Source organism: Plasmodium yoelii (genome assembly GCF_900002385.2).
Source record: "Plasmodium yoelii strain 17X genome assembly, chromosome: 10".
NCBI classification, from domain to species: Eukaryota; Apicomplexa; class Aconoidasida; order Haemosporida; family Plasmodiidae; genus Plasmodium; species Plasmodium yoelii.
In genome coordinates this window covers 904,174-924,733 of record NC_036182.2, presented here as the reverse complement: position 1 = coordinate 924,733, position 20,560 = coordinate 904,174, and the positions used below count along the sequence as shown (strand labels likewise).

Genomic DNA, 20,560 nt, shown 5'->3' with positions numbered 1-20,560 from the left:
CTCTTAAAAAAACAAACACTTTAAATTATTTCTAAATAAAAATATGTGCCCAGTTAATTATGGGGAAATGAAAATATATATTCCATAAAAGAATAACGCAAAAAAAAAAAAAAAAAAAAATTAAAAATATTAAAATGAGATTAAATAAAATTTATTCAAAATATTGTAAAGAAATATACAAGTATATGTGCAGTAGGCCGATAAGGGATGTATGTATATAACTTGGATGAATTCACAAAATTATGAAAAAAAATAAACTAGCACAATATATACACATATGTATGATCCTCTTTCATTTCATTGGAAAATAAATAAAACACATGAAATTGAAATAACAAAAAAATAATTCAACTACACAAACAAGTAAAAATGAGCTAGTATAGAATAAACAAATCATATTCAAAATAGTCAATAAAATAGTCAATAAAATAATCTATAAAATTATGATTTTTTTATGAGCTCGAATCATAACTATCTAATAGTTTGGATTCTTCAGCAACTTTTTTCCATCGTTCCACCAATTTCATCTGCAAAAAAAAAAAAAATAAAAAAATAAAAAATAAAAAAATAAAAAATAAAAAAATAAAAAATAAAAAAATAAAAAATAAAATAACAATAATAATAACAATGTATGCACACAATATATACACTCTTGATTGTTTGCATATCATTACAGCCAATTTTAAAAAATATGATATATACCTTTTTTTTATGAAAAAAGTTTGATGATTCGATCTCGTTTTCCTTATTCTTTCTATTAGATGGTTTTTTTGATGAGCTTTTATGACCTATTTAAAAAAGGAATTAAGAATATACGCCCACATGCATACACACATACATATATACATACATATACATATATATATATATATACAAGTTTTGGCTACATACTGAAAGAGCATATATGTGTTGTGTTTTACTTGTAGATTGTGGGATGGTTATCATATTTCCGGATTTGATATTAGACGATTCTTCTTTAGAAATTTCATTAGCATCATTTATGTTTTCTGATAATAATCCAATTGTTTTATTTTTTAAACATTTATCATCGGAATTATTTTTTAATGTATCTATACAAGTTTCCTCAGATACAATATCTGTTTCGTTCTCTTCAATATTTAATTGGTTCTAAAAATCAAAGGTAGTATTGTATATATTTATTATATGGAATGTTACTCAATATATGGATATAATTAGTATGAATAACTATATTTATATATAATCTCTTATTAATGAATTTGAATATTTCTATTTTTACCACTGTCTGGTGAAATAACTCATTAACTTTGTTGGAAAAATATTCTTCACGGATTTCCTTTTTTTGATAATCTTCCTACATATAAAAAATGTTCATATAAAATTACAAAATTATATTATACTAAAATGTTTACAAACTTGTAATTTATTCGTAAAAGGAAATAATAATATTTTATAAGATATGTGTGAGTTTATTTTATTTATTTTTTTTTTTTTTGAGCACTTACTATTCTTATATCTAGCGATATTTTAGTAGCTAAAATAAATTCTTTGTTCTTTATTTTACTTAAATTTTCATTAATTTTTAAAACCAATTTTTCCGTCTACAAATAGGGGTGTAGAAATGTAAAATAAATATTTCAAGTATAGACAAATTTGTATGAACAAAAATCTACAGCTCTAATAGCATGAACAATACATATAATTCATGCATTTTTTTCATATCCCTTTTATAGTACATTTGTGATTTCTTACGTCTTTATTTTCAGGTTCTTTGAGGCCTAACTCTAAATAAAGTACATCCTTTAATATATCATCCAATTCTTTATCATCTTCTTTACTTATATTTTCATTTTTCTCTTGTTTTTTTTCCTTTTTCTGTTCATATGCGTCTATACAATTGTTAATAAAATCGATCTCTTCAAGGAATAAATTTATTTTGGACTGAATTGGCAAATCAATACTTTTTTTTTTTTTTTCAATTAATTCATTAGCCGTTTTTTTTAACGACTCCTCTATTGTGGTATCATCTGTATTACTTATGTCTTCATCATTTACAATATCTTCGATTTCTTTAAAAAAATCTTGAATTTCTATAACAGGGTATTGTTTTATTTTATGTAGTTAATTATGTATTATTTTATTTTGGGGGTATAAGGAATATTCAGGTTGCAAAAAGGAAATAAAAAGAAAAATATTTATATCAATTTTGTAAAAGTATTTTTTTTAAAAAAAATTATATAAATATTATAAAATAAGCAAATATGTGTACGTAGCACACAAACATTAACATGGGGTTTTTCTTCCTACACACAGGTATATATCTGAATTAAACCTTAGACATTCATTAATATTTTTTGTTTTTATTCCATTAACTTTTATTTTATTATTATTATTATTTTTTTAATTCAAAGAAGGTATACATATTGTGTACCAAATAAAGCATATATTTATTATGAAATGTATATTTCATTTTATAATTTCGTTTACACATTTTTGTAAATATTATTATAGCAACAAAATGGAGAAGTGTGTAATTGGTAAAAAAAAAATGTATCACACACAAAAAAATTAAAAAATAAACAAAATAATAATATGTAAAAAATTGTTAACTTGAGTATTTATTGTCTATATTTTATTTTTTTTTAATAACCTTTATCATTCACGTTATCATTTTGTTCTTTATCCATGATTATACAACAGTGGTATTGTTTTTTTCTATTTAAAAAAAAAAAAAAAAACTAGCTAAAAAAAAATATTTTATAAAAAAAATGCATATATTTATATGTCTTGTTCATAACGATTTGGTTTGGTGATATTATTAAAATTGTATTTTTTTGTCCCTATTTGAATGAATTAAGAAATTAAACTAAAAGTTTAGTAGTTAAAGGACAGTTAAGTGAATTCCATCCAATATGATACATTTACTTGTTTCTATGCATGTTAGGAATTGCATATATTGTATATGCATTCTTTATATGTATTATGCATGTCATGTATAATATATTTTTTAAAATACCTTGCCTAGCTAGCTTAAATCAAGGTAATATCACAAATTTCCAAAAAACTACTACTAATAATAATAATAATAGTAATAATAATTTTATAGCATTTTTAATAACAATATTATATAATTTTTAATAACAATTTTATGGCATTTTTAATAACAATTTTATATTATTTTTAATAACAATTTTATAACATTTTTAATAGCAATTTTATAACATTTTTAATAACAATATTATACTAATGCCGTCCCAAATTACGAGTGAAAAAATAGAGAAAACTTCCTTTATTTTCCGACACCTTTAATGTGTTATATATATATATGATGAAAATATAATATGCATTCTTAAAAGCTTACCATTTTACTTTGATAAATACTGATATAAAGTTTATGCATATGATTACACCATATAATACAAATTCATAAGGCATAAACATGTGCTGATTATATACGAACAAAATAAAACCATACACATATACATAACAATATGTAAATATATGTAAATTATGCATATACACATAATTTATACATATATTTTTGTGGTTAACTGTTTATGTAATTCCAAGGAATGAATGCAAATTGGATATCACAACTTGAAAATTTACTAGGAGAGAAAAATACAAAAAAAAATTGTGAAGCAAATGGAATAAAGTTTCCAAAAATCAAAAACGAAGTGCAAAATGAGATCAATTACAAACAGAAGGATTACCATAATTTAACTAGCTACAACATAAAAAAAGAAATTATAAATAATTATCAAAAAGAAAATATAAATAGATTATATAGTTGGCAAAAGGAATGCTTGTGTGAACTAAAGAAAGTAAAATGGGAGGAACGTGAAAACTTTTTATTCGTAGCGCAGACTTCTGGAGGTAAAACATTAGTAGCTGAAATCTTTGCTTTTGAGGAAATCAAAAAAACAGAAAAGATATTTTTCTTATTCCCATTAAATTCATTGATCAATGAAAAATTGGAATATTTTAAAAAAATTTGTAAGGGTACAGATATTCAAATAGGTAGCGAATTTGATCAAAACGATATTATTTTATGTACATATGAAAAATTTAATAATTATTTAAATAAAAATAAATTGAAGTATACAGCAGAAGATATCAATTCACGAGCCTATGAACATATTTCTCAAAAAGATTATAATTATGATAATGAAGACAAAAAATACATAGTCATAATTGATGAATTTCATCTTATAAGTGAAAAAGGAAGAGGAATTTATATTGAAAATATAATTTCAAAAAGTTTATATTTGAATAAAAAAAAACCTCGAATAAAAATTATATGCATGAGTGCAACATTAAATAATATGCACAAATTGAAAAAATGGTTAAATGCTAAAATATACATATCATCTTATCGTCCCCAAGTAGTTAGTGAGCATTATGTGTGTAATTATGATATTTATAAAAAAGGACCCGAATTTGATTATTATTATCTTAACAATATGTATGATTTTTGTACATCATATGAAAATAAAAAAGATAATAAGTCCCCATCATATTGTTATAAGAGAGATACAATTAATTATAAAGTTGAGAAAGCAATACTCCATGATATTGATTGTGTAACACCACGACGAAATTGTTATGAAACTCCGATCAAATATGGTTATGAAACGAAAATAAATGCTCAATCTGAACTTTTCAAGAATAAAATTTATAATTTTTTACAACAAAAGAACCAATCATTAAACAATGATTTAATTCAAACAATCTTATGTTTTTCTTATCATAGTTTAGTGAAAAATATAAATACATTAATATTTTGTTCTACAAAAAGAAACTGTGAAATTTACATAAATTTAATAAATCAATTTATTAGTGCATTATCTATTGATAATGTTCCAGAAAATATAAAAATAAAACGACAGAAATTAAATGAGAAAATACTTCATATTGATAAATATGCATATGAAAAGATGAATAAATTGATAACTAATGGGATATGTTATTATTATAGTGATATTGGAAATTCTATAAAACGTTTATTAGAACATTTTTATAAAGAGAAAGTATTATTTTTATTAACCTGCACATCAACATTAGCTATTGGGCTAAATTTATTAGTAGACAGGGTTTTAATAGCATCACCATTTATTGCACAAAACTTTTTAACTATAACACAATATAAACAAATGATTGGTAGAGCAGCTAGATTAAAAGAAGGAGATTCATTTTTGATTGTTGAAAAAAAATATGAGAAAAAAATATTAGAATTGTTTAAAGAAAATGTAACTAATATAAAAAGTACGATGAATAATGGATCCCAAGAAGAAATAGAAAAATATATAATTGAATTTCTTTGTTTAGTAGATCAGCCAATAACATTTCATGATATAATTTCTTTATTTTCATATTCCTTATGTTTTGTTGAGCTTACATTTAGCGATAATGAAATAAACGAAAATTATATAACAAATGAAAATGATACAATTTTGGACAATATTGCATATATATACCATTTTGGTAACAATAATATAAATACTTTTTATAAAGAGCTAGATATGTATTGTAATGACAATTCTTGGGTTGGTAAGGAAATAGCAAGTGTTAGTTCTATAAAACATTGTGATAAAAATGAACTAATGCAAATAAAATACGAGGATTCTCCATATCATATTAGTAGCACAACACCGAGAAAGATTAATCAAAAAAGAGGCGAAAAATATACAAATACAACAAATATATCATTACATAATTTACTACAATTGGACCTGCACATGTTCACGCAAAATGAATTATTATTTTATGAAAAGACAAAAAAAGAGATTAACATGGCGATAAATAATTTAATAAAACATAAATGTATCGAAATAATAAACCATAAAAAAATAAAAGCTACAAGATTGTGTAGGTCTTTATGTATAAGTAATTTTACAGTAACATATGGTATAGATTTATTAAATGAAATAAAAAGTTACGACAAAATACATACTTATAATAATAAATTTCATTTATGTTATATATGTTCATGTCATAATTTAAACATTGCAGGGTTTATATATTATTTACCCTTTTTAAAAAATCTAATATCAATTATATCATTTGATAATTATACTAAATATATAATTTTTGAAATATTAAAATTTGATAATGATATAATAAATATGTTAAATTTAAAGAATCAAAATATTTCGCATGACCAAAAAAAAAAAAAATTTTTTTCTGATGACCTTGTTCAGAAAAAATATAACAAATTATATTTGGCTATTTTATTATTTTTATATTTACAAGGAGCTAATATATCTACTATATGTACCATTTTTAAAATACCAAAAGATGTTTTAAAATCGATTTTACAGAATACATATATTCATATACATATCCTAATTGCTTTCTTTGATGAACTTGATGAATGGATAATATCATGTCTTTTAAAAAAGTTTCTTCAGAATTTTAAAAATATAAAATCGGCTTCAGAAAATAATAGTGACGAATTTTTTCAAGTTGCAGAATTTTCTTATTCAAAATATTATTCAAAAAAGAGGAAGAAGGAAAAGAACACGCAATGGCGTAAATAATTTCCATTACTATTGATATTACTACTAGTATTTTTCTACATTAGTTATTTGATACAATGTAAGGTATTCCATGATATATATATCTTACATTATATTATATTTCCACTTATTGCATTTTTAATTTGATTTATTTTAATGTCAAAAATATTTGTTTAATTAAGGAATATTTTCCATTTGGCGATATTTCATTGAATTATTTTCTTCTCATTTGCTTTTTTTGTGTCTATACTTTTTATTAAATAGCCGTTTTATCAAAAGTACAATTTTGTTATTATTATTTTATTTCTCCGTTGATTTATTAGTCAATTCGCTATATATTTTGTACATTTAATTATTAATTATTTTGTACATTTAATTATTAATTATTTTGTACATTTAATTATTTTTTAAATTCTATGTACCCCTTTTCTGTCTTTCTCAAAATAATAAATTCCTTATTTCGCTTTTAGTAAATAAAATATAAAAGACTTTATTTAAATTTCCATATTTGGCAAGTTATGAGAAAATTAAACTGCTTGTATAGCTAAAGATATATTATATGTATATAGTAAATATATATATTATATGCATGTGTGTGTGCATAAAAAGATTAAGATATTACTGGGATGTTTACTACATATAATGAAACTTTGCATCAAATTAATATGAACAGCAATAAAAATTGTTCATAAATTGTTTTCAAAACTTCTGAACAGTCATATTTTTTTAAAAAATTACATGAATATTCAGAAAAAAAAATTTAAATAAAACGATTTTTACTAAAATATAACTTATCAAATGAGCACATTTAATTTAAAAGAAGATTATTCTAGTAAATATGAAGAAGAATTAAGCAATGAAACTGATAGAAAGCTTATGAATTTCCCGACGTCACGAAATGTGGACATAACACATTCGCCCTTTTGTTTTCAAAATATCGAGCCTGACTATTTTATAACCAATGATTATAATAGATCTTTAGAAAATGGTATGAAATAAAAATCGTTATTAGAAAATATTAAAAATATATTTGAAGATGTAGTTTTCTAGTTAAGGGTTATATCCCGATTAATTTGGAAATGTTATTCATTTCAATAAATGCGTACTCGATATTGTCGTTATTTGAGTCTATTATATATGTATGCATATATATTAATATTTATACAGACAAAACTGGAGATATAATATTTGAAAAAGACCATGATAGAGAAAGAAGGAAAAATGAAGAAAACAAAATATTTCTTTTTGATTTATCTGATGAACAAAAAATGCAAGTAGAAAAATATAAAATAAACAAGATAATAGAAAATGAAATGTATTTAAAAAAAAATAAAGTTTTAAAATATATTATTCAAATATTTTTATCTGATTTGTTGAAAGAAAAACCGGATAATGTTTACGAATATGCAGCAAATTATTTCACTAAACCTAACTTAAAACAAATTATTTTACAAAAGTTGAAAAATATTTTAAATCGTTTGTAGTTGTATATTTTCCCACAATATGTCTTGTTTTGTTAAAAAAAAAAAAAAAAAAAAAAAAAAAAACGGACATGTCTATGTATAACCATGTATGAATATTTCATATTTTGTGATCATTGTCGATTTGGAAAATGGTTTAGCATTTTAACTTTTTTTGAGTTAGTAATAAATTGAAAAAGTTGAATATATCTGTATTTATGTTGCATACAAATTTTTGTATTATTTTATTTTGCATTACATTTAAGTATTTAAAAATGAAAAGTAAATATATATATATATAACATATTTTATAAAATACAATGGACGAAATATATACTGACGTGTGTGTGTTGGTAAAATTAGTAAACCCTTATATATTTTACGATATATAGGTCATATTTATTTTTAATTTTTTAAAGTATTTATTATTGAAATATGGGATTTATTTGTCTTTCCTTCCATATCCTTTATAAGCACTTACATAGTTATACAAAAATAGTATTTAAAAGTTTAAAGGGTATATTATGTAATTATATTTTATGAATTGTTCATAAAAAAAAAAAAGTAAAAATAATTATTTACTATTTATGTAATATACTTTAAATAATTTTAAAGGCATATTTACGTTTTTAACAATTTTAATCTTTTTCATTTTTTTTAAAGAATCTTTTGGGTGAATTCAAAAAAAAACTAAAACTAAAAGAACAAATAAAAATAAAAAGAAAAAGGAATATAAAATCCATGCACACGTTTAAATTTTTCAAATAATGAGGTCATAATTTTTTTTTTTATTCAACTTTTTAAATAAAAATTTTGGCTTTAATTAGGATAAAAAATGGAAAATAGTATATATGGTAATACAAATAGTAAAAACAATTGTGATATATATCAAAAAAATGAAAAAAAAAATAATGATAGTGCAAAACAAGTAATTGATCTAAATGACTTAGATAATTTAGAAGAAAAAAGAAAAATTAAAAATGATAAAAATTTAATATATAATAAAGAATATTTGTCTCAAAATAATACAAAAAATAATAATTTAGATAATATGAATGAGGATATAAATAAAATCGATAGTGTTGTGAATAATAAAAGAAAAGATAACAAAATAATGGATGATTTAGAAAAGGAACAAAATGAAGAAACTGATGATATATATGTTAAAAGAATAATAAATGTTGAAATAACAACAAAAATAAAAAATTTTCTTGAAATTTTTGCACAAGAAAAAGAAAAAATATTAAAATGGTGTAACGAAAATAAATCATTATATTCAAATAAAATAAATGAAAAGACATTGAATATATTTTTTGATAAATTAAAAAATATTAATCAAATTTTGAAAGAAAATAATATCAACATAGATATATTAAATTTACTATTATATTTTTATAACTTATATTGTACAAATATAAACAAGGAAAAAATAAATGCCCACGACCTTATGGCAAATTCGTCTATAACCTGTAAGTTATTACAAATGTGTCTGCGTTAATGAATTGTCATAGTGTTCACTCCCCACTTATCACGTTCGACTTATCACTCCTCACTTATTACGTTCGACTTATCACTGCCCACTTATCACGTATTCATTTTGCTTTGGGCTTTTTTTCTATTTTTCAGACAGAGGGATATACGAAAACATTAACGAAAATAGTGCATCCTTTAAGAATTTATTAAAAGAAGAAAAAAAATATAAAAAATTGATAGGAGAAACAACTCAAATAAATGAGTTTTTTTCCAACTATAAAAAGACAATACCGTAATTTATTTATATAAAATTTTATGAAATATATTTTTATTTTATTTAGTTAAAATATAATTGTTGCATTTTCACAACTACATATAATCCTTTTGAAAATGTTTTACTTTAATTTAATTTATATTAGATATGGAATAAACATAATTATTGGAATTTTCCTGACATTTCTGAGCGGATATTATGGAAGTCTTTTAGTTGGCATCACAAAATTTACAACAGTTAATAAAAATATGCACATGCATTTTTTCGCTATTTATTATGTTCGCTAATTTACATTTTCGCTGCTTTCCATTTTGGCTACTTTCCATTTCGCTAACTTCCCTTTTCACTTTTTTCCATTTTCACTTTTTTTTCCCAACTTTTCAGAGACTAATATGCGGTATCGTCTTTTCTTATATCACTTTAATTATTGAAGTAATAATTTTTATAATAATAAATGAAAAAATGAGCAAATTGAAAAAAGGGCAAAAAAGGATGAGTAGCAATTATAGTTTATATAAAAAGTTGCATTTTTCTAAAAAGGTTAATGATAAAGGAAAAATAGAAGAACTAAAAAAAGCTGATAAACAAACAGCAATTAAGCAAAGGAGAAATATATAAGCATTGTTTTTTTTATTATATTTATGAACAATGTTAATATAATTATAATTCAAATATTTTGTTTAGCATAATAGATTACTACATTTTATTTTTAATACCCTAATGTGGATATTACACCATTGTTTTTCACACCCTACTCTTTTTTCTAATTTTGCTCATTTTGCTAATTTTTTCCTCTTTTCCACATTTTCATCTTTATTTGTCCGTGTTTATTTTATTTTTTACGATTTTTTTGTTTTATTTATTATAATAATGAAAATATATTTGCTTACTTTTGAAGCACACCAATTATTATAATATCTCTGATTATGTATATTAACATATATAATACACATAGTATATATGAAATATATTATTTTTTCTTTGAATTTTTTTTGGAAATATAATATATATATTCTTGGCTATATTTTGTTTTTAAATTGAAAATAATTTAAAATGAATTTTTAAAAGATATAAAATGCAAAGAAGTTTTAGCGCGCAGTTTGTGGTTACCTTCAAAGGTTAGTCAAGTTGGGCTAAAAGTGGAAAAATCGGGCTAAGTGGAAAAATGCGGAAAATTTTGTCCCTTGCGCATATAATTTTAATCGCGTGTGTAAAAAAATTGTATAATATAGAAAGTTATGCACACACATAATTTATTATTTGTAATATTAAAAAGGGATATAAAATAAATAGTTTTGGCTGTATATAAAATAAATAGTTTTGGCTGTATATAAAATAAATAGTTTTGGCTGTGTATAAAATAAATAGTTTTGGCTGTATATAAAATAAATAGTTTTGGCTGTGTATAAAATAAATAATTTTAGCTGTATATAAAATAATATAGTTTTGGCTGTATATAAAATAAATAGTTAGCTGTATACTGAATAAATGTTTTTTTTTTTTTTTTTTTTTAACTGATAAAACTTAAAAATATATGCATAAGTATACACACATAATATTATACACACATTATGTCTCTAAGTTTGTGTTAAAATGAATGATGAAATTAAGGATGATTTGATAAATAGCTTACCTTTTAATTTTAATAAAATAAATTTTGTAAATTTGGAGAATATAGGAGGGGAAATAAAAAAAAATAAACAAACAAACCTTTTTGAAGATAATGATAAAATTAAAAATGAATTAAACGGAATAGTAAGTAGCTATATGTATGAAAATAATAAAAATATCGAAAAAAATGATAATTTTTATTATACTGAAACTTCAAAATTTCTAAATAAAAAATTAGATATTTCCTTATTAAAAGATAAATTAAAAAATACAGAATGTGAACAAGATTATTACAAAAAATGGAGAGATAATGAAATAGAATTACTTGGAACAAATTTTAAGAATCGAATTTCTCGTTTGAAATTTGATAACAATGAATTGGATAATAAAAATAAAATAAAATATGAGGAAAGTGACGAGGAAAATAATGAATATAATTTTGAGAACATCAAGCATGGGTCCACTAAAGGTGATAACATAAAATTTAATAATTTGTTAAATTTAAATAAGGAAAATATTGAAAAAGATGAAGATAGAAATAATAATTTATTTTGCGAATCTGATTCCGATCTACTTAATTCATCTAATCAGCGTTTAAATTTTTTTGAAAAATGGACCCAAAAATGGAATGTATGTCAAAATATTGAAAAAGATACACTAAATAATATGAACAGTTTAGAAAATGAAAATAAGAAGAATATGTCAATTAGCAATTATGATAATAAATTGGATCGAGAAAATAGTAATCCGATTGTTTTAATAAAAGATAATGATAAAACGGAAATAAAATTGTTTGATTCTTTTATGGATATTTCATATAATAATAATAATAAAATGGAAGCATTAAATTATAAAAAAGCAAACAATAAATTACATACACATTTTAAAGGTTTGGATAGTAAACAAATTATAAGTAATAAATATGATAATTTAATAGAAAGCGATCAAGATAAAAAAATAAAAAATAATAATACTATAGTAAGTAATATAGAACATAGCGATTATAAACAAATTCCTGAAAATGATGTTAAGGAAATTATAAAAAATATTAAAAAAAGATTAGGTTTTTTTTCAAATGGTGAAAATAGTAAATACAAAAATATTGTTGACGAATTGCCTAATTCCACTTATAGTCAAGATTCCAGAATTATGAAAAAAAAAAGTCAGCACAAATTAAAAGGGGAGAAAAAAAATAATCTTGCAAAAAAAAAACCCAAAAAGAAAAAAAAGAAATCAGCCGCTTCAAAAATTGGGGAAAAACACGGCGAAAAAAAAGACAGACAAGTGCTAATGGATAGTTTGAATTATTCAGAAGATGATAAAATAAGCGAAGATGAATTTTTGTCTTTCTTTAAAAATTCAGAAACAAAAAATGAAAACAATATTAATAATAAAAGTGATATTGACAAGGATAGTCAAGATGAGGAAGTTCCTTTATCTGATTGTCAAACTTATATAAATAAAAACGAGACAACAAATCCTCTTTTTATTGATATATCATCAAAAAAATTTAAGCAGAATTTTCTGCAAGCAATAAGGAAATACGAGTCAGATGATGAAATGAGCGAGGCAAAAGAATTAGAGAAATGGGAAATGGATAAAGAAGACAAAAGGGAAAATTTAAATACCGAAAATGATAGTGATAATAATGTAAATAAAAAAAATGAATTTGATAATACAGGAGAATATGTAGAGGAACGGGTTGAAGAAAAATATAAGATACATGAAAATGTACAAAATGAAAATGTGCAAAATGAAAAAACAAAAAATCCGAAAAATATTATAACTAACTATGTTAATACACATAATTGCGAAGATATAACAGAGTTAGATAAAAGTTTTAGTAGCACTGATGTAGTAGAAAAAGAAAATATTCCAAAAGAAATTGAAAATCTCAAAGAGGATAATATATATAGAGAAATATCATCCAACGAAAAAAATGAAAATGGTGTGCTATGTATTTGCGAAATTTTAGAAAAGTATAAAATGAATTATTTAATAGAAAAAACAAAAAATGACGAAAATAATAATCCAAATGATTATTTAAGTTATAATAATTATTTATCTCAACTAAATGAATTTATAAGTGTCAATAATTATGAACATAAAAATAATTCTATTTTGAGCGACGAAAATATAAATGTTGAAAAATTTTCTGAACAAATAGATTGTTACATGCACACAATATTTGATAATCAAATTAAGCATTTAAATGGTCTAGTTACAGATATTTTTTCTTAATTTTTTTTTTTGTGTTTTCCACACACGTGCCTGTATGTACACGCATACGTGTATATGTGTGAATATAGCTACATATATGTAGCTAGCTTTTTTGCTTTTTTTTTTTTTTTTAAATAGCTAATTTTCATGATTTTTAAAAATTTCCAATGTACTATACATTTTATTTTTTTTTTTGTCTTTACATTTACATATTTTAACATGTCAATGATTCGGTTAAAAAATGGTTATGTATTTGTTCCAACTTTAGTGGACATAACAAAAATTATACTACAATGTATAGAATATATATGCACTGTGCATGTAAATATGAATATATTAATTTTTATTCACAATCAATGTGTTAATATAATATTGGTGGAAACTACAAATGGGTGGGAATAGTTAATAAAAATATGTGAAAAAATCAAGTATAAAAATGTAAAAATATAAAATAGTGGGTTAACCGGATTGTTTAAAATTCTCTATTTTTAAGGTTCGAGTGTTTCATCATCGGCGCCCTCGAGTTTATTTAAAATGGATTTTATTTCAGAGCTAGCCATTCGAAAAAAAAAAAAAAAATGCACACATATATATATGTAATAATTGAAGGTGGGCACATTGTTATATTAGATTTTTTTCGAAAAAAATTATTTATGACTTACATTATATCTGTGGATTTTTCGTTTGCTTTCCAATTATTCAATAAGGGAATTACTCCAAACTTTTTGATTTTTTCCCTAAAAAAAATTAGAAAGATATACATATTTAGAGTAACATATATAAAAAAATGGTAAATACTAAAAATGGGGTAAAAAAATAATAGTAAAGAATACGAATTTGTAATGTATTATAAGTACCTAGTATCATTATTTTTACTAAGGTGTAAAAGAATAACAAGAATTCTGTTTTTTATAATTGAACATTGAACTAGTGATGTTGATTTTTTGAGAATAAGCTTGTGTATACTTTTATCTGGTTTTATAACTCCATTTAAGATATTTTCTTCATTAATAGGGGTATCATGTGAATATACATATGATAAGAGATAAGGAAACATATTACAATCAGATTGGAAAATAAAATCATGAATATCTTTATGCAAAGATAAATTCATTATAAATGGTAAAAATGTTCTACACCTTTCTAAAATTAATATTTGCTCACTCAACTTATTTAAAAAAGCAACATTTTTAAAAAATGGCATACTTTCTTTTATTGAGCTTATATTTATTAATATATGAGAAATGTGCATATATTTATCACTCATATTTTTATTTATCGATGGTGTTATAGGTTGAAAATAAAAAAATAATAGCTTATTTAAATAATAGCTCACTGAAAATGTGTTATGATATATTTGACCTTCATCACTTATATCTAAAATTTTATATATTCCTTCTTTACATCGAGTTATGTTAGAAATAATCATAATGTACATGTCAATATAATTTTCTTCATTTTTTTCTTCTTCCTTTATCATATCAAATAAAATTTCGACTATATTTCGTTCTATTAATTCTAAGAAAATGAAAAAAAAAGAAAAAAAATGAAAAAAAAAAGAGAAAAAAAAAAAAAAAAAAAAAAAAAAAAAGAGAAAAAAAATAAAAGAGAAAAAAAAAAAAGAGAAAAAAAAGTTGTATAGTAGAGCAATGGAAATATAAAAAACATATGCCTATGACTTTTCTATTTAAATTTATTTTTTTCGTTTTTCTTTATCTCTCTCTCTATATATATTGTGTATTTTTTGTTGACAAAATTACCTGTTGGAATTTGTGCAGACAGATTGAGCAAACATTCAAGAGCCACCATCTTACATTGTGAATTCAAACCCGAAGTAATTATCTTAAAACATTTTTTGCTATTTTGTAAAATATATGCTATTAAATCAGTTTCATCTAATAATCCTAAAATTATTTTTAAACTTTCTTTTTTTAAAATGTCATTATCGCTAGCTGCAAATGAAAATAATTCGTTATAAACACTTATATCAATTGGTTCATTTCCTCCGTTCTTAGCATTTTCGGCTTCTTCAGCTTCTTCGGCAATTAGCATCATTTTGGAAATATATTTTTTTTCAAATTTGATGTTTTTTCAAGTTTATGAAACGAGTATATATAAATAATAAATTATTCAAAAGCGTGGACATAAAATAATTTTTCTTTAAAAAAAAATAAAAAATTTATAAATCCAAAAAAAAAGAGAAAATACCAAACATAGATATATATAATTTTAAAAAGATATTTCAAAAAGCATAAAAAAAATGATAAATTAAAAAATTATGTTGTTTTTTGAAAATTGTATAAATAAATATATAGAGAGTTTCTTATTTTTGATGAAAATGTAGGATGATAAAAATTGGAATAACTTATATTTTATTATTTAACCATTTTGGTAAATAAAAAAAAAAAAATAAAATATAAATAAATAAGATATAAAAAATATATAAATAAATAGAGATATAAATAATTGGCAAAAAAAAGTACAATAAATAATATATTGTGAAGATAGGAAAATAACAACATAATAATACCACCGCCATAACTAGGAATATATTAAACCCCCAAATCCTGTCCTTTTTTTGATCCCCCCAAAAAAAAAAAAAAAAAAAGTAAAAAAAAAAATATATATATGCATGCTTCTATCACAAATTATTTAACCCTCTATGTATTCCCAGTTTTATAAATTATACCGAGGATATTAAAACATTCCAATTATGCATATGTATGCAATTTCGTTGAAAAAAAATACAAAATTAATATTAATAAGTAGCCCGCTTATATTTTAGTTACTATTTCTATACTAAATTTTTTACTATAAAATTATAAATAAGGAAACAGGGTTTTATTTTAAGAATAAAAATGGTGAATACGAATAAAAATTTTGTAAAAATATATTTTTAATATAATTTATGTCAGTTTTGTTTAATTAAAATTATTATTCTTTTATTCATATTTTTCAAATGTTCTATTTTTTAAAATATATAATATAGCAGTTCGCAAAATAAAAAGAAAAAAATAAGAAAAATAAAATAAAATAAAATAAAATAATTAAATGTAATACACCATCATCATGAGTGAATAAAATGTAATGATATGATGAATTAGTAAATAAAATAGGAAAAAAAAAATATGTAGCTAGTAAAATGTACAATATTGAGGGGAAAAAGGATGGCATATAATATACACTATATATATATATATACACTATATATATGTATACACTATATATACGTTATATATATACACTATATATATATATGTGTGTGCGCGTGCTTAGGGTCTAGTAGTTATACACTGCTTTTATTTACTATAGCATTTCATCTTCAAAGATATGAAGAAAATAAGATATTTCGTCATTTCCCAACGAAAAACAAAACTATATAAACAGTTTAGCTTCGATCGTTCTGTCGCTCTGTTGCTGTATCATAAACATGAATATTTTGACCCACGCAGTTTCAATAACGATTTATGGAATAATTTTCAGTTTGATTAAGTTATTTCTATTACCATGCATGTATGTATCTATGTATGTAGTGTATATATTTATTTTTCTCCTTATTTTAGTCACTGATTCATCTATTTTTCCATTAAACTGATTATTAATATTTTATTCACCCTTTAATTTGTCTTACCCATCCTGTGTTCTGTATAATTTTTCATTTTTTTTCATTTTTTTTCATTTTTTTTCATTTTTTTTCATTATTTTTCATCATTTTTCATCATTTTTCATCATTTTCCAAGATTTACTTACGTTTTGATTTCAAAAATAATTAATATTCTTCATAAAATGGTAATGGTTCAACAGTAATTAATTTTGATGGTGGAACTTGAATCATAGCAGCTGGTTTGGGTCCTTCTGTTTTTCTTTTAACTGATATTCTTTCATTTTTTAGTTTAGCTTCTTTAATTAATTCTTGATTTTTTTTTTTTCTTAAAATAAAATCTTCATTACATCGAGATTTTCTTACATGCTCAATTCTTACACAAACTTTTTTTTGAATTATTCTATGCCTAACTCTTTTATTAACTAAAACACCAACTCCTCTTTTTGTGATATGGAAAACTTTTCCAGTTCTTCCATGATAAAAATTAAATGGCATACCCTTTTGTTGAGATGAATCACAAACAATATCAACATAATCACCATAATTTATATTTTCTAAATATTTATTGGCAGTACATTCTCCATGTTTACGGAAACCTTGAGAAAATTTATATCTTGTTCCTGATCTTTTACCTTTTGATTTACCTCCCATTTTGTATTAAAAATGTATTAATTTTGTTAAATTGTTATTATATCTTAAAAATTAAAAATTAAAAATAATGAAAAATTATAAAAAATTATAAAAAATAATGAAAAAATTTAATTTGATTAATTTGATTAAATTGGATTAATTAATTTTTTTAATTTTTTAATTTTTTAATTTTTTTAATTTTTTAATGGGCTATATTTTATGCAAATTATCCCCAATTTGTTGCAATAAAATATTTTAAATATTTTTTTTCCCTAAATGTTTAAGTAATAACATGAAATGTATCATATGAATACCCATAAAACCATATATTTTTATAAAAGGAAGAATAATTACTTATTATATATAGTCCCGAAAAAAAAACTTATAAAATAATACATGAATATATATATATATTATATATATATTTTTTATATTGCTTAATTAGGGGATAATAAACAAGCATAACTCTTCTTATAAATGTCATATCAAAAAACGCACAAATTTTTCTGCATATATAATGTATATTCATCTGTATATATTTTATTATATATATATTTTATTATATATACTATTTTATTATATATACAATTTTATTATAATACAATTTTTTTTATATTGCTAACAAAATAATATATAATCCCTTTAAGTGTTCTTATTTGTATTTAATAAATAATATATACTTAGCGAATTAGTGCATAAAACTAATCAAGGGGGAAAGTTTCTAAATATTGAAGGTTCCTTAAATTTTTTATTTTTTTTTTTTGAGGGGGGGAGGTATTTTTTATTACAATATGATGGGCATAGCATATAAAGAGGTTACCTCATATTCCGGGTAAGGTAATAAAGCAACATACACTATTTTCAAAACGCATATATAATATTATTATATATATTGATACATTTTTTATGTTAATAATACTATATATATATTGATACATTTTTAAAGCGGCACTTTTTATATATAAGGGAAATTATATTGTCGAACTGCACTACAAAATAAATAATTCACTTTTTTTATTTTATTCAAAAGAAGGAAAAAAAAAATACATTATATAGTATGTAGTATGAATAGGCAATAATTATTATGCCTAATATTATTTAAATTGTTTTAAAATAAAAAAAAAAAAAATTTAATAATATTATTATATATACATGTTGTATGGATGTTGGATATGTAGTAATAAACTAAAAGAAATTGAAAACAAGTTGTATTCCCTTCCCAACTTATTTTCCATAAAATAAAATGGGTAAATATGTTTTTTTTCTTTTATTTTTTTTATAATAAAAAAAAAATTAAACAAATTCAAAGTCACATTTATAAAATAAAAATGATAAGACCCCTTACTAAGATTGATTATTACAATTTTTTTTCGAAATATTGTAGATTAAAAAAAAAATATTTTTTTTTTTCGTTTTTATTCCTTTACTAATATTGGTAAAAAGTTTGCACATATATGTAAGGGAAATTAAAAATAAAAAATTTTGATATGCTAACAATTTTGTACCAACCTATGAATATTTTTTTTGTGAGAACTTGTTATAATTTAGTTCCCTGTAAAATATTTTTTTAATTTTTATTTTAAAATTATTAAATTAAACCTGTATATATAATACATTTTACTATTCTGTTCGAAAGTCTATCTATATGATATATATACAACAAAACAGACCATGAATATTTTCATATTCTACACGTATATACATACATATATATGTGAATTCTTTAACATGCATAAGGTGTTGATAAAAATGTAAAAAGTGGTAACATAAATAGTGATAGTGATAGTGATAAAAATAGTGGTGTGATAAAAATAGTGGTAGTGGTAGTGGTAGTGGTGGTGATAAAATTTTGGGATGAACTTACTCTTCAGTTTTTTCTTTTGAAACTTCTTCAAAATTTTCAACTAGATCTGGTACTTGAGCAGTTTGTTCTGCATCTTCTTTTTTTTGATTTTTTTCTTTGTCTTTAGCCATTAAGCTTTTAATAGTTGGATCATTTTTTAGTCTTTCTAAAAGTTTCATATCTACATTTTTATTTCCTTGTAATCCTTCAAAAATTTTGTTAATATCAATTGTTTGTTCAGTAAATTTTCCAGTAACAATATAAGTGTTTGATTGTAATGATGCTGATAATTTTGGTCGTTTAAATTCAAGATATTTGTCTGAATTTTTATATATACATATTTCATCGACATCACCAAAATAGGAAGCACCAATTTTTTTTAAAATTAAATTAATTTTTTTTTCATTTGGCATTGAATTTTTATGAACTTTTTTTATTTTTCTTCGAGCTGTTCCTTTTCCTCCTATTTGTCTTTGGCTAGCTCCCATTCGCTCTTTCAGTTTAGCCCTAGCAGCTAAAATTTCGGGGGATATTTTTTCCATATTTTCAAAAATATAAATAAAATAAGGATAAAAAAAAAAATAAAATATGAAAAGGGTTAATTAATCAATCAATCGATTAATTTGAAAATGATTAATTTGAAAATGATTAATTTGAGAATGATTAATTTGAGAATAATTAATTTGAAAATAATTAATTTGAAAATAATTAATTTGGAATTATTATTGGGAAAATAATATGAAAGAATATATTATTCATTTCAATTATTAATTCGCTAACAATATAAAAGGAGAAAAAAAAAATACAAATTATTTTTCTTTTAAAATTTATTATATATGTTTATTTGCAATAGTATTAAATTTTCTTCAAATATTATTAATCCAATTTTTTTTAAAAAGTGGCAAACAAAACGATAAAAAAAAATATATAAAATAAATGTTATTATAT

The 20,560-nt window shown here is 21.9% G+C and overlaps 8 protein-coding genes across 8 annotated transcripts; 4 read left to right on the top strand and 4 right to left on the bottom strand.

Moving 5' to 3' along the window:
* Positions 1-452: 452 nt before the first annotated feature.
* PY17X_1020700 (conserved Plasmodium protein, unknown function) lies at positions 453-2,666 on the bottom strand (the record flags this gene model as incomplete). Its single annotated transcript, XM_022956249.1, has 7 exons — positions 453-527; positions 703-788; positions 921-1,128; positions 1,259-1,333; positions 1,485-1,580; positions 1,732-2,069; positions 2,630-2,666. The coding sequence occupies 7 exons, from the start codon at positions 2,664-2,666 to the stop codon at positions 453-455; spliced, it is 915 nt and encodes a 304-aa protein (XP_022813316.1).
* An 885-nt stretch (positions 2,667-3,551) lies between these two features.
* PY17X_1020600 (DEAD/DEAH box helicase, putative) lies at positions 3,552-6,518 on the top strand (the record flags this gene model as incomplete). Its single annotated transcript, XM_722456.2, has 1 exon — positions 3,552-6,518. The coding sequence occupies one exon, from the start codon at positions 3,552-3,554 to the stop codon at positions 6,516-6,518; it is 2,967 nt and encodes a 988-aa protein (XP_727549.2).
* Positions 6,519-7,295: 777 nt separating this feature from the next.
* On the top strand, positions 7,296-7,981 carry PY17X_1020500 (conserved Plasmodium protein, unknown function; the record flags this gene model as incomplete). The annotated part of the gene is made up of 2 exons (XM_022956248.1): positions 7,296-7,485; positions 7,665-7,981. The coding sequence occupies 2 exons, from the start codon at positions 7,296-7,298 to the stop codon at positions 7,979-7,981; spliced, it is 507 nt and encodes a 168-aa protein (XP_022813315.1).
* Positions 7,982-8,792: 811 nt separating this feature from the next.
* Positions 8,793-10,322, top strand: PY17X_1020400 (conserved Plasmodium protein, unknown function; the record flags this gene model as incomplete). The annotated part of the gene is made up of 4 exons (XM_022956247.1): positions 8,793-9,426; positions 9,584-9,722; positions 9,850-9,940; positions 10,089-10,322. 4 exons carry the CDS (start codon positions 8,793-8,795, stop codon positions 10,320-10,322), a joined length of 1,098 nt encoding a protein of 365 aa, XP_022813314.1.
* A 975-nt stretch (positions 10,323-11,297) lies between these two features.
* Positions 11,298-13,556, top strand: PY17X_1020300 (conserved Plasmodium protein, unknown function; the record flags this gene model as incomplete). The annotated part of the gene is made up of 1 exon (XM_722223.1): positions 11,298-13,556. One exon carries the CDS (start codon positions 11,298-11,300, stop codon positions 13,554-13,556), a length of 2,259 nt encoding a protein of 752 aa, XP_727316.1.
* Positions 13,557-14,023: 467 nt separating this feature from the next.
* Positions 14,024-15,590, bottom strand: PY17X_1020200 (conserved Plasmodium protein, unknown function; the record flags this gene model as incomplete). The annotated part of the gene is made up of 4 exons (XM_722222.2): positions 14,024-14,087; positions 14,198-14,272; positions 14,393-15,053; positions 15,296-15,590. The coding sequence occupies 4 exons, from the start codon at positions 15,588-15,590 to the stop codon at positions 14,024-14,026; spliced, it is 1,095 nt and encodes a 364-aa protein (XP_727315.2).
* Positions 15,591-17,304: 1,714 nt separating this feature from the next.
* PY17X_1020100 (ribosomal protein L21e) lies at positions 17,305-17,790 on the bottom strand (the record flags this gene model as incomplete). The annotated part of the gene is made up of 1 exon (XM_720468.1): positions 17,305-17,790. The coding sequence occupies one exon, from the start codon at positions 17,788-17,790 to the stop codon at positions 17,305-17,307; it is 486 nt and encodes a 161-aa protein (XP_725561.1).
* A 1,839-nt stretch (positions 17,791-19,629) lies between these two features.
* PY17X_1020000 (transcription factor BTF3, putative) lies at positions 19,630-20,154 on the bottom strand (the record flags this gene model as incomplete). Its single annotated transcript, XM_720467.1, has 1 exon — positions 19,630-20,154. One exon carries the CDS (start codon positions 20,152-20,154, stop codon positions 19,630-19,632), a length of 525 nt encoding a protein of 174 aa, XP_725560.1.
* Positions 20,155-20,560: the final 406 nt, after the last annotated feature.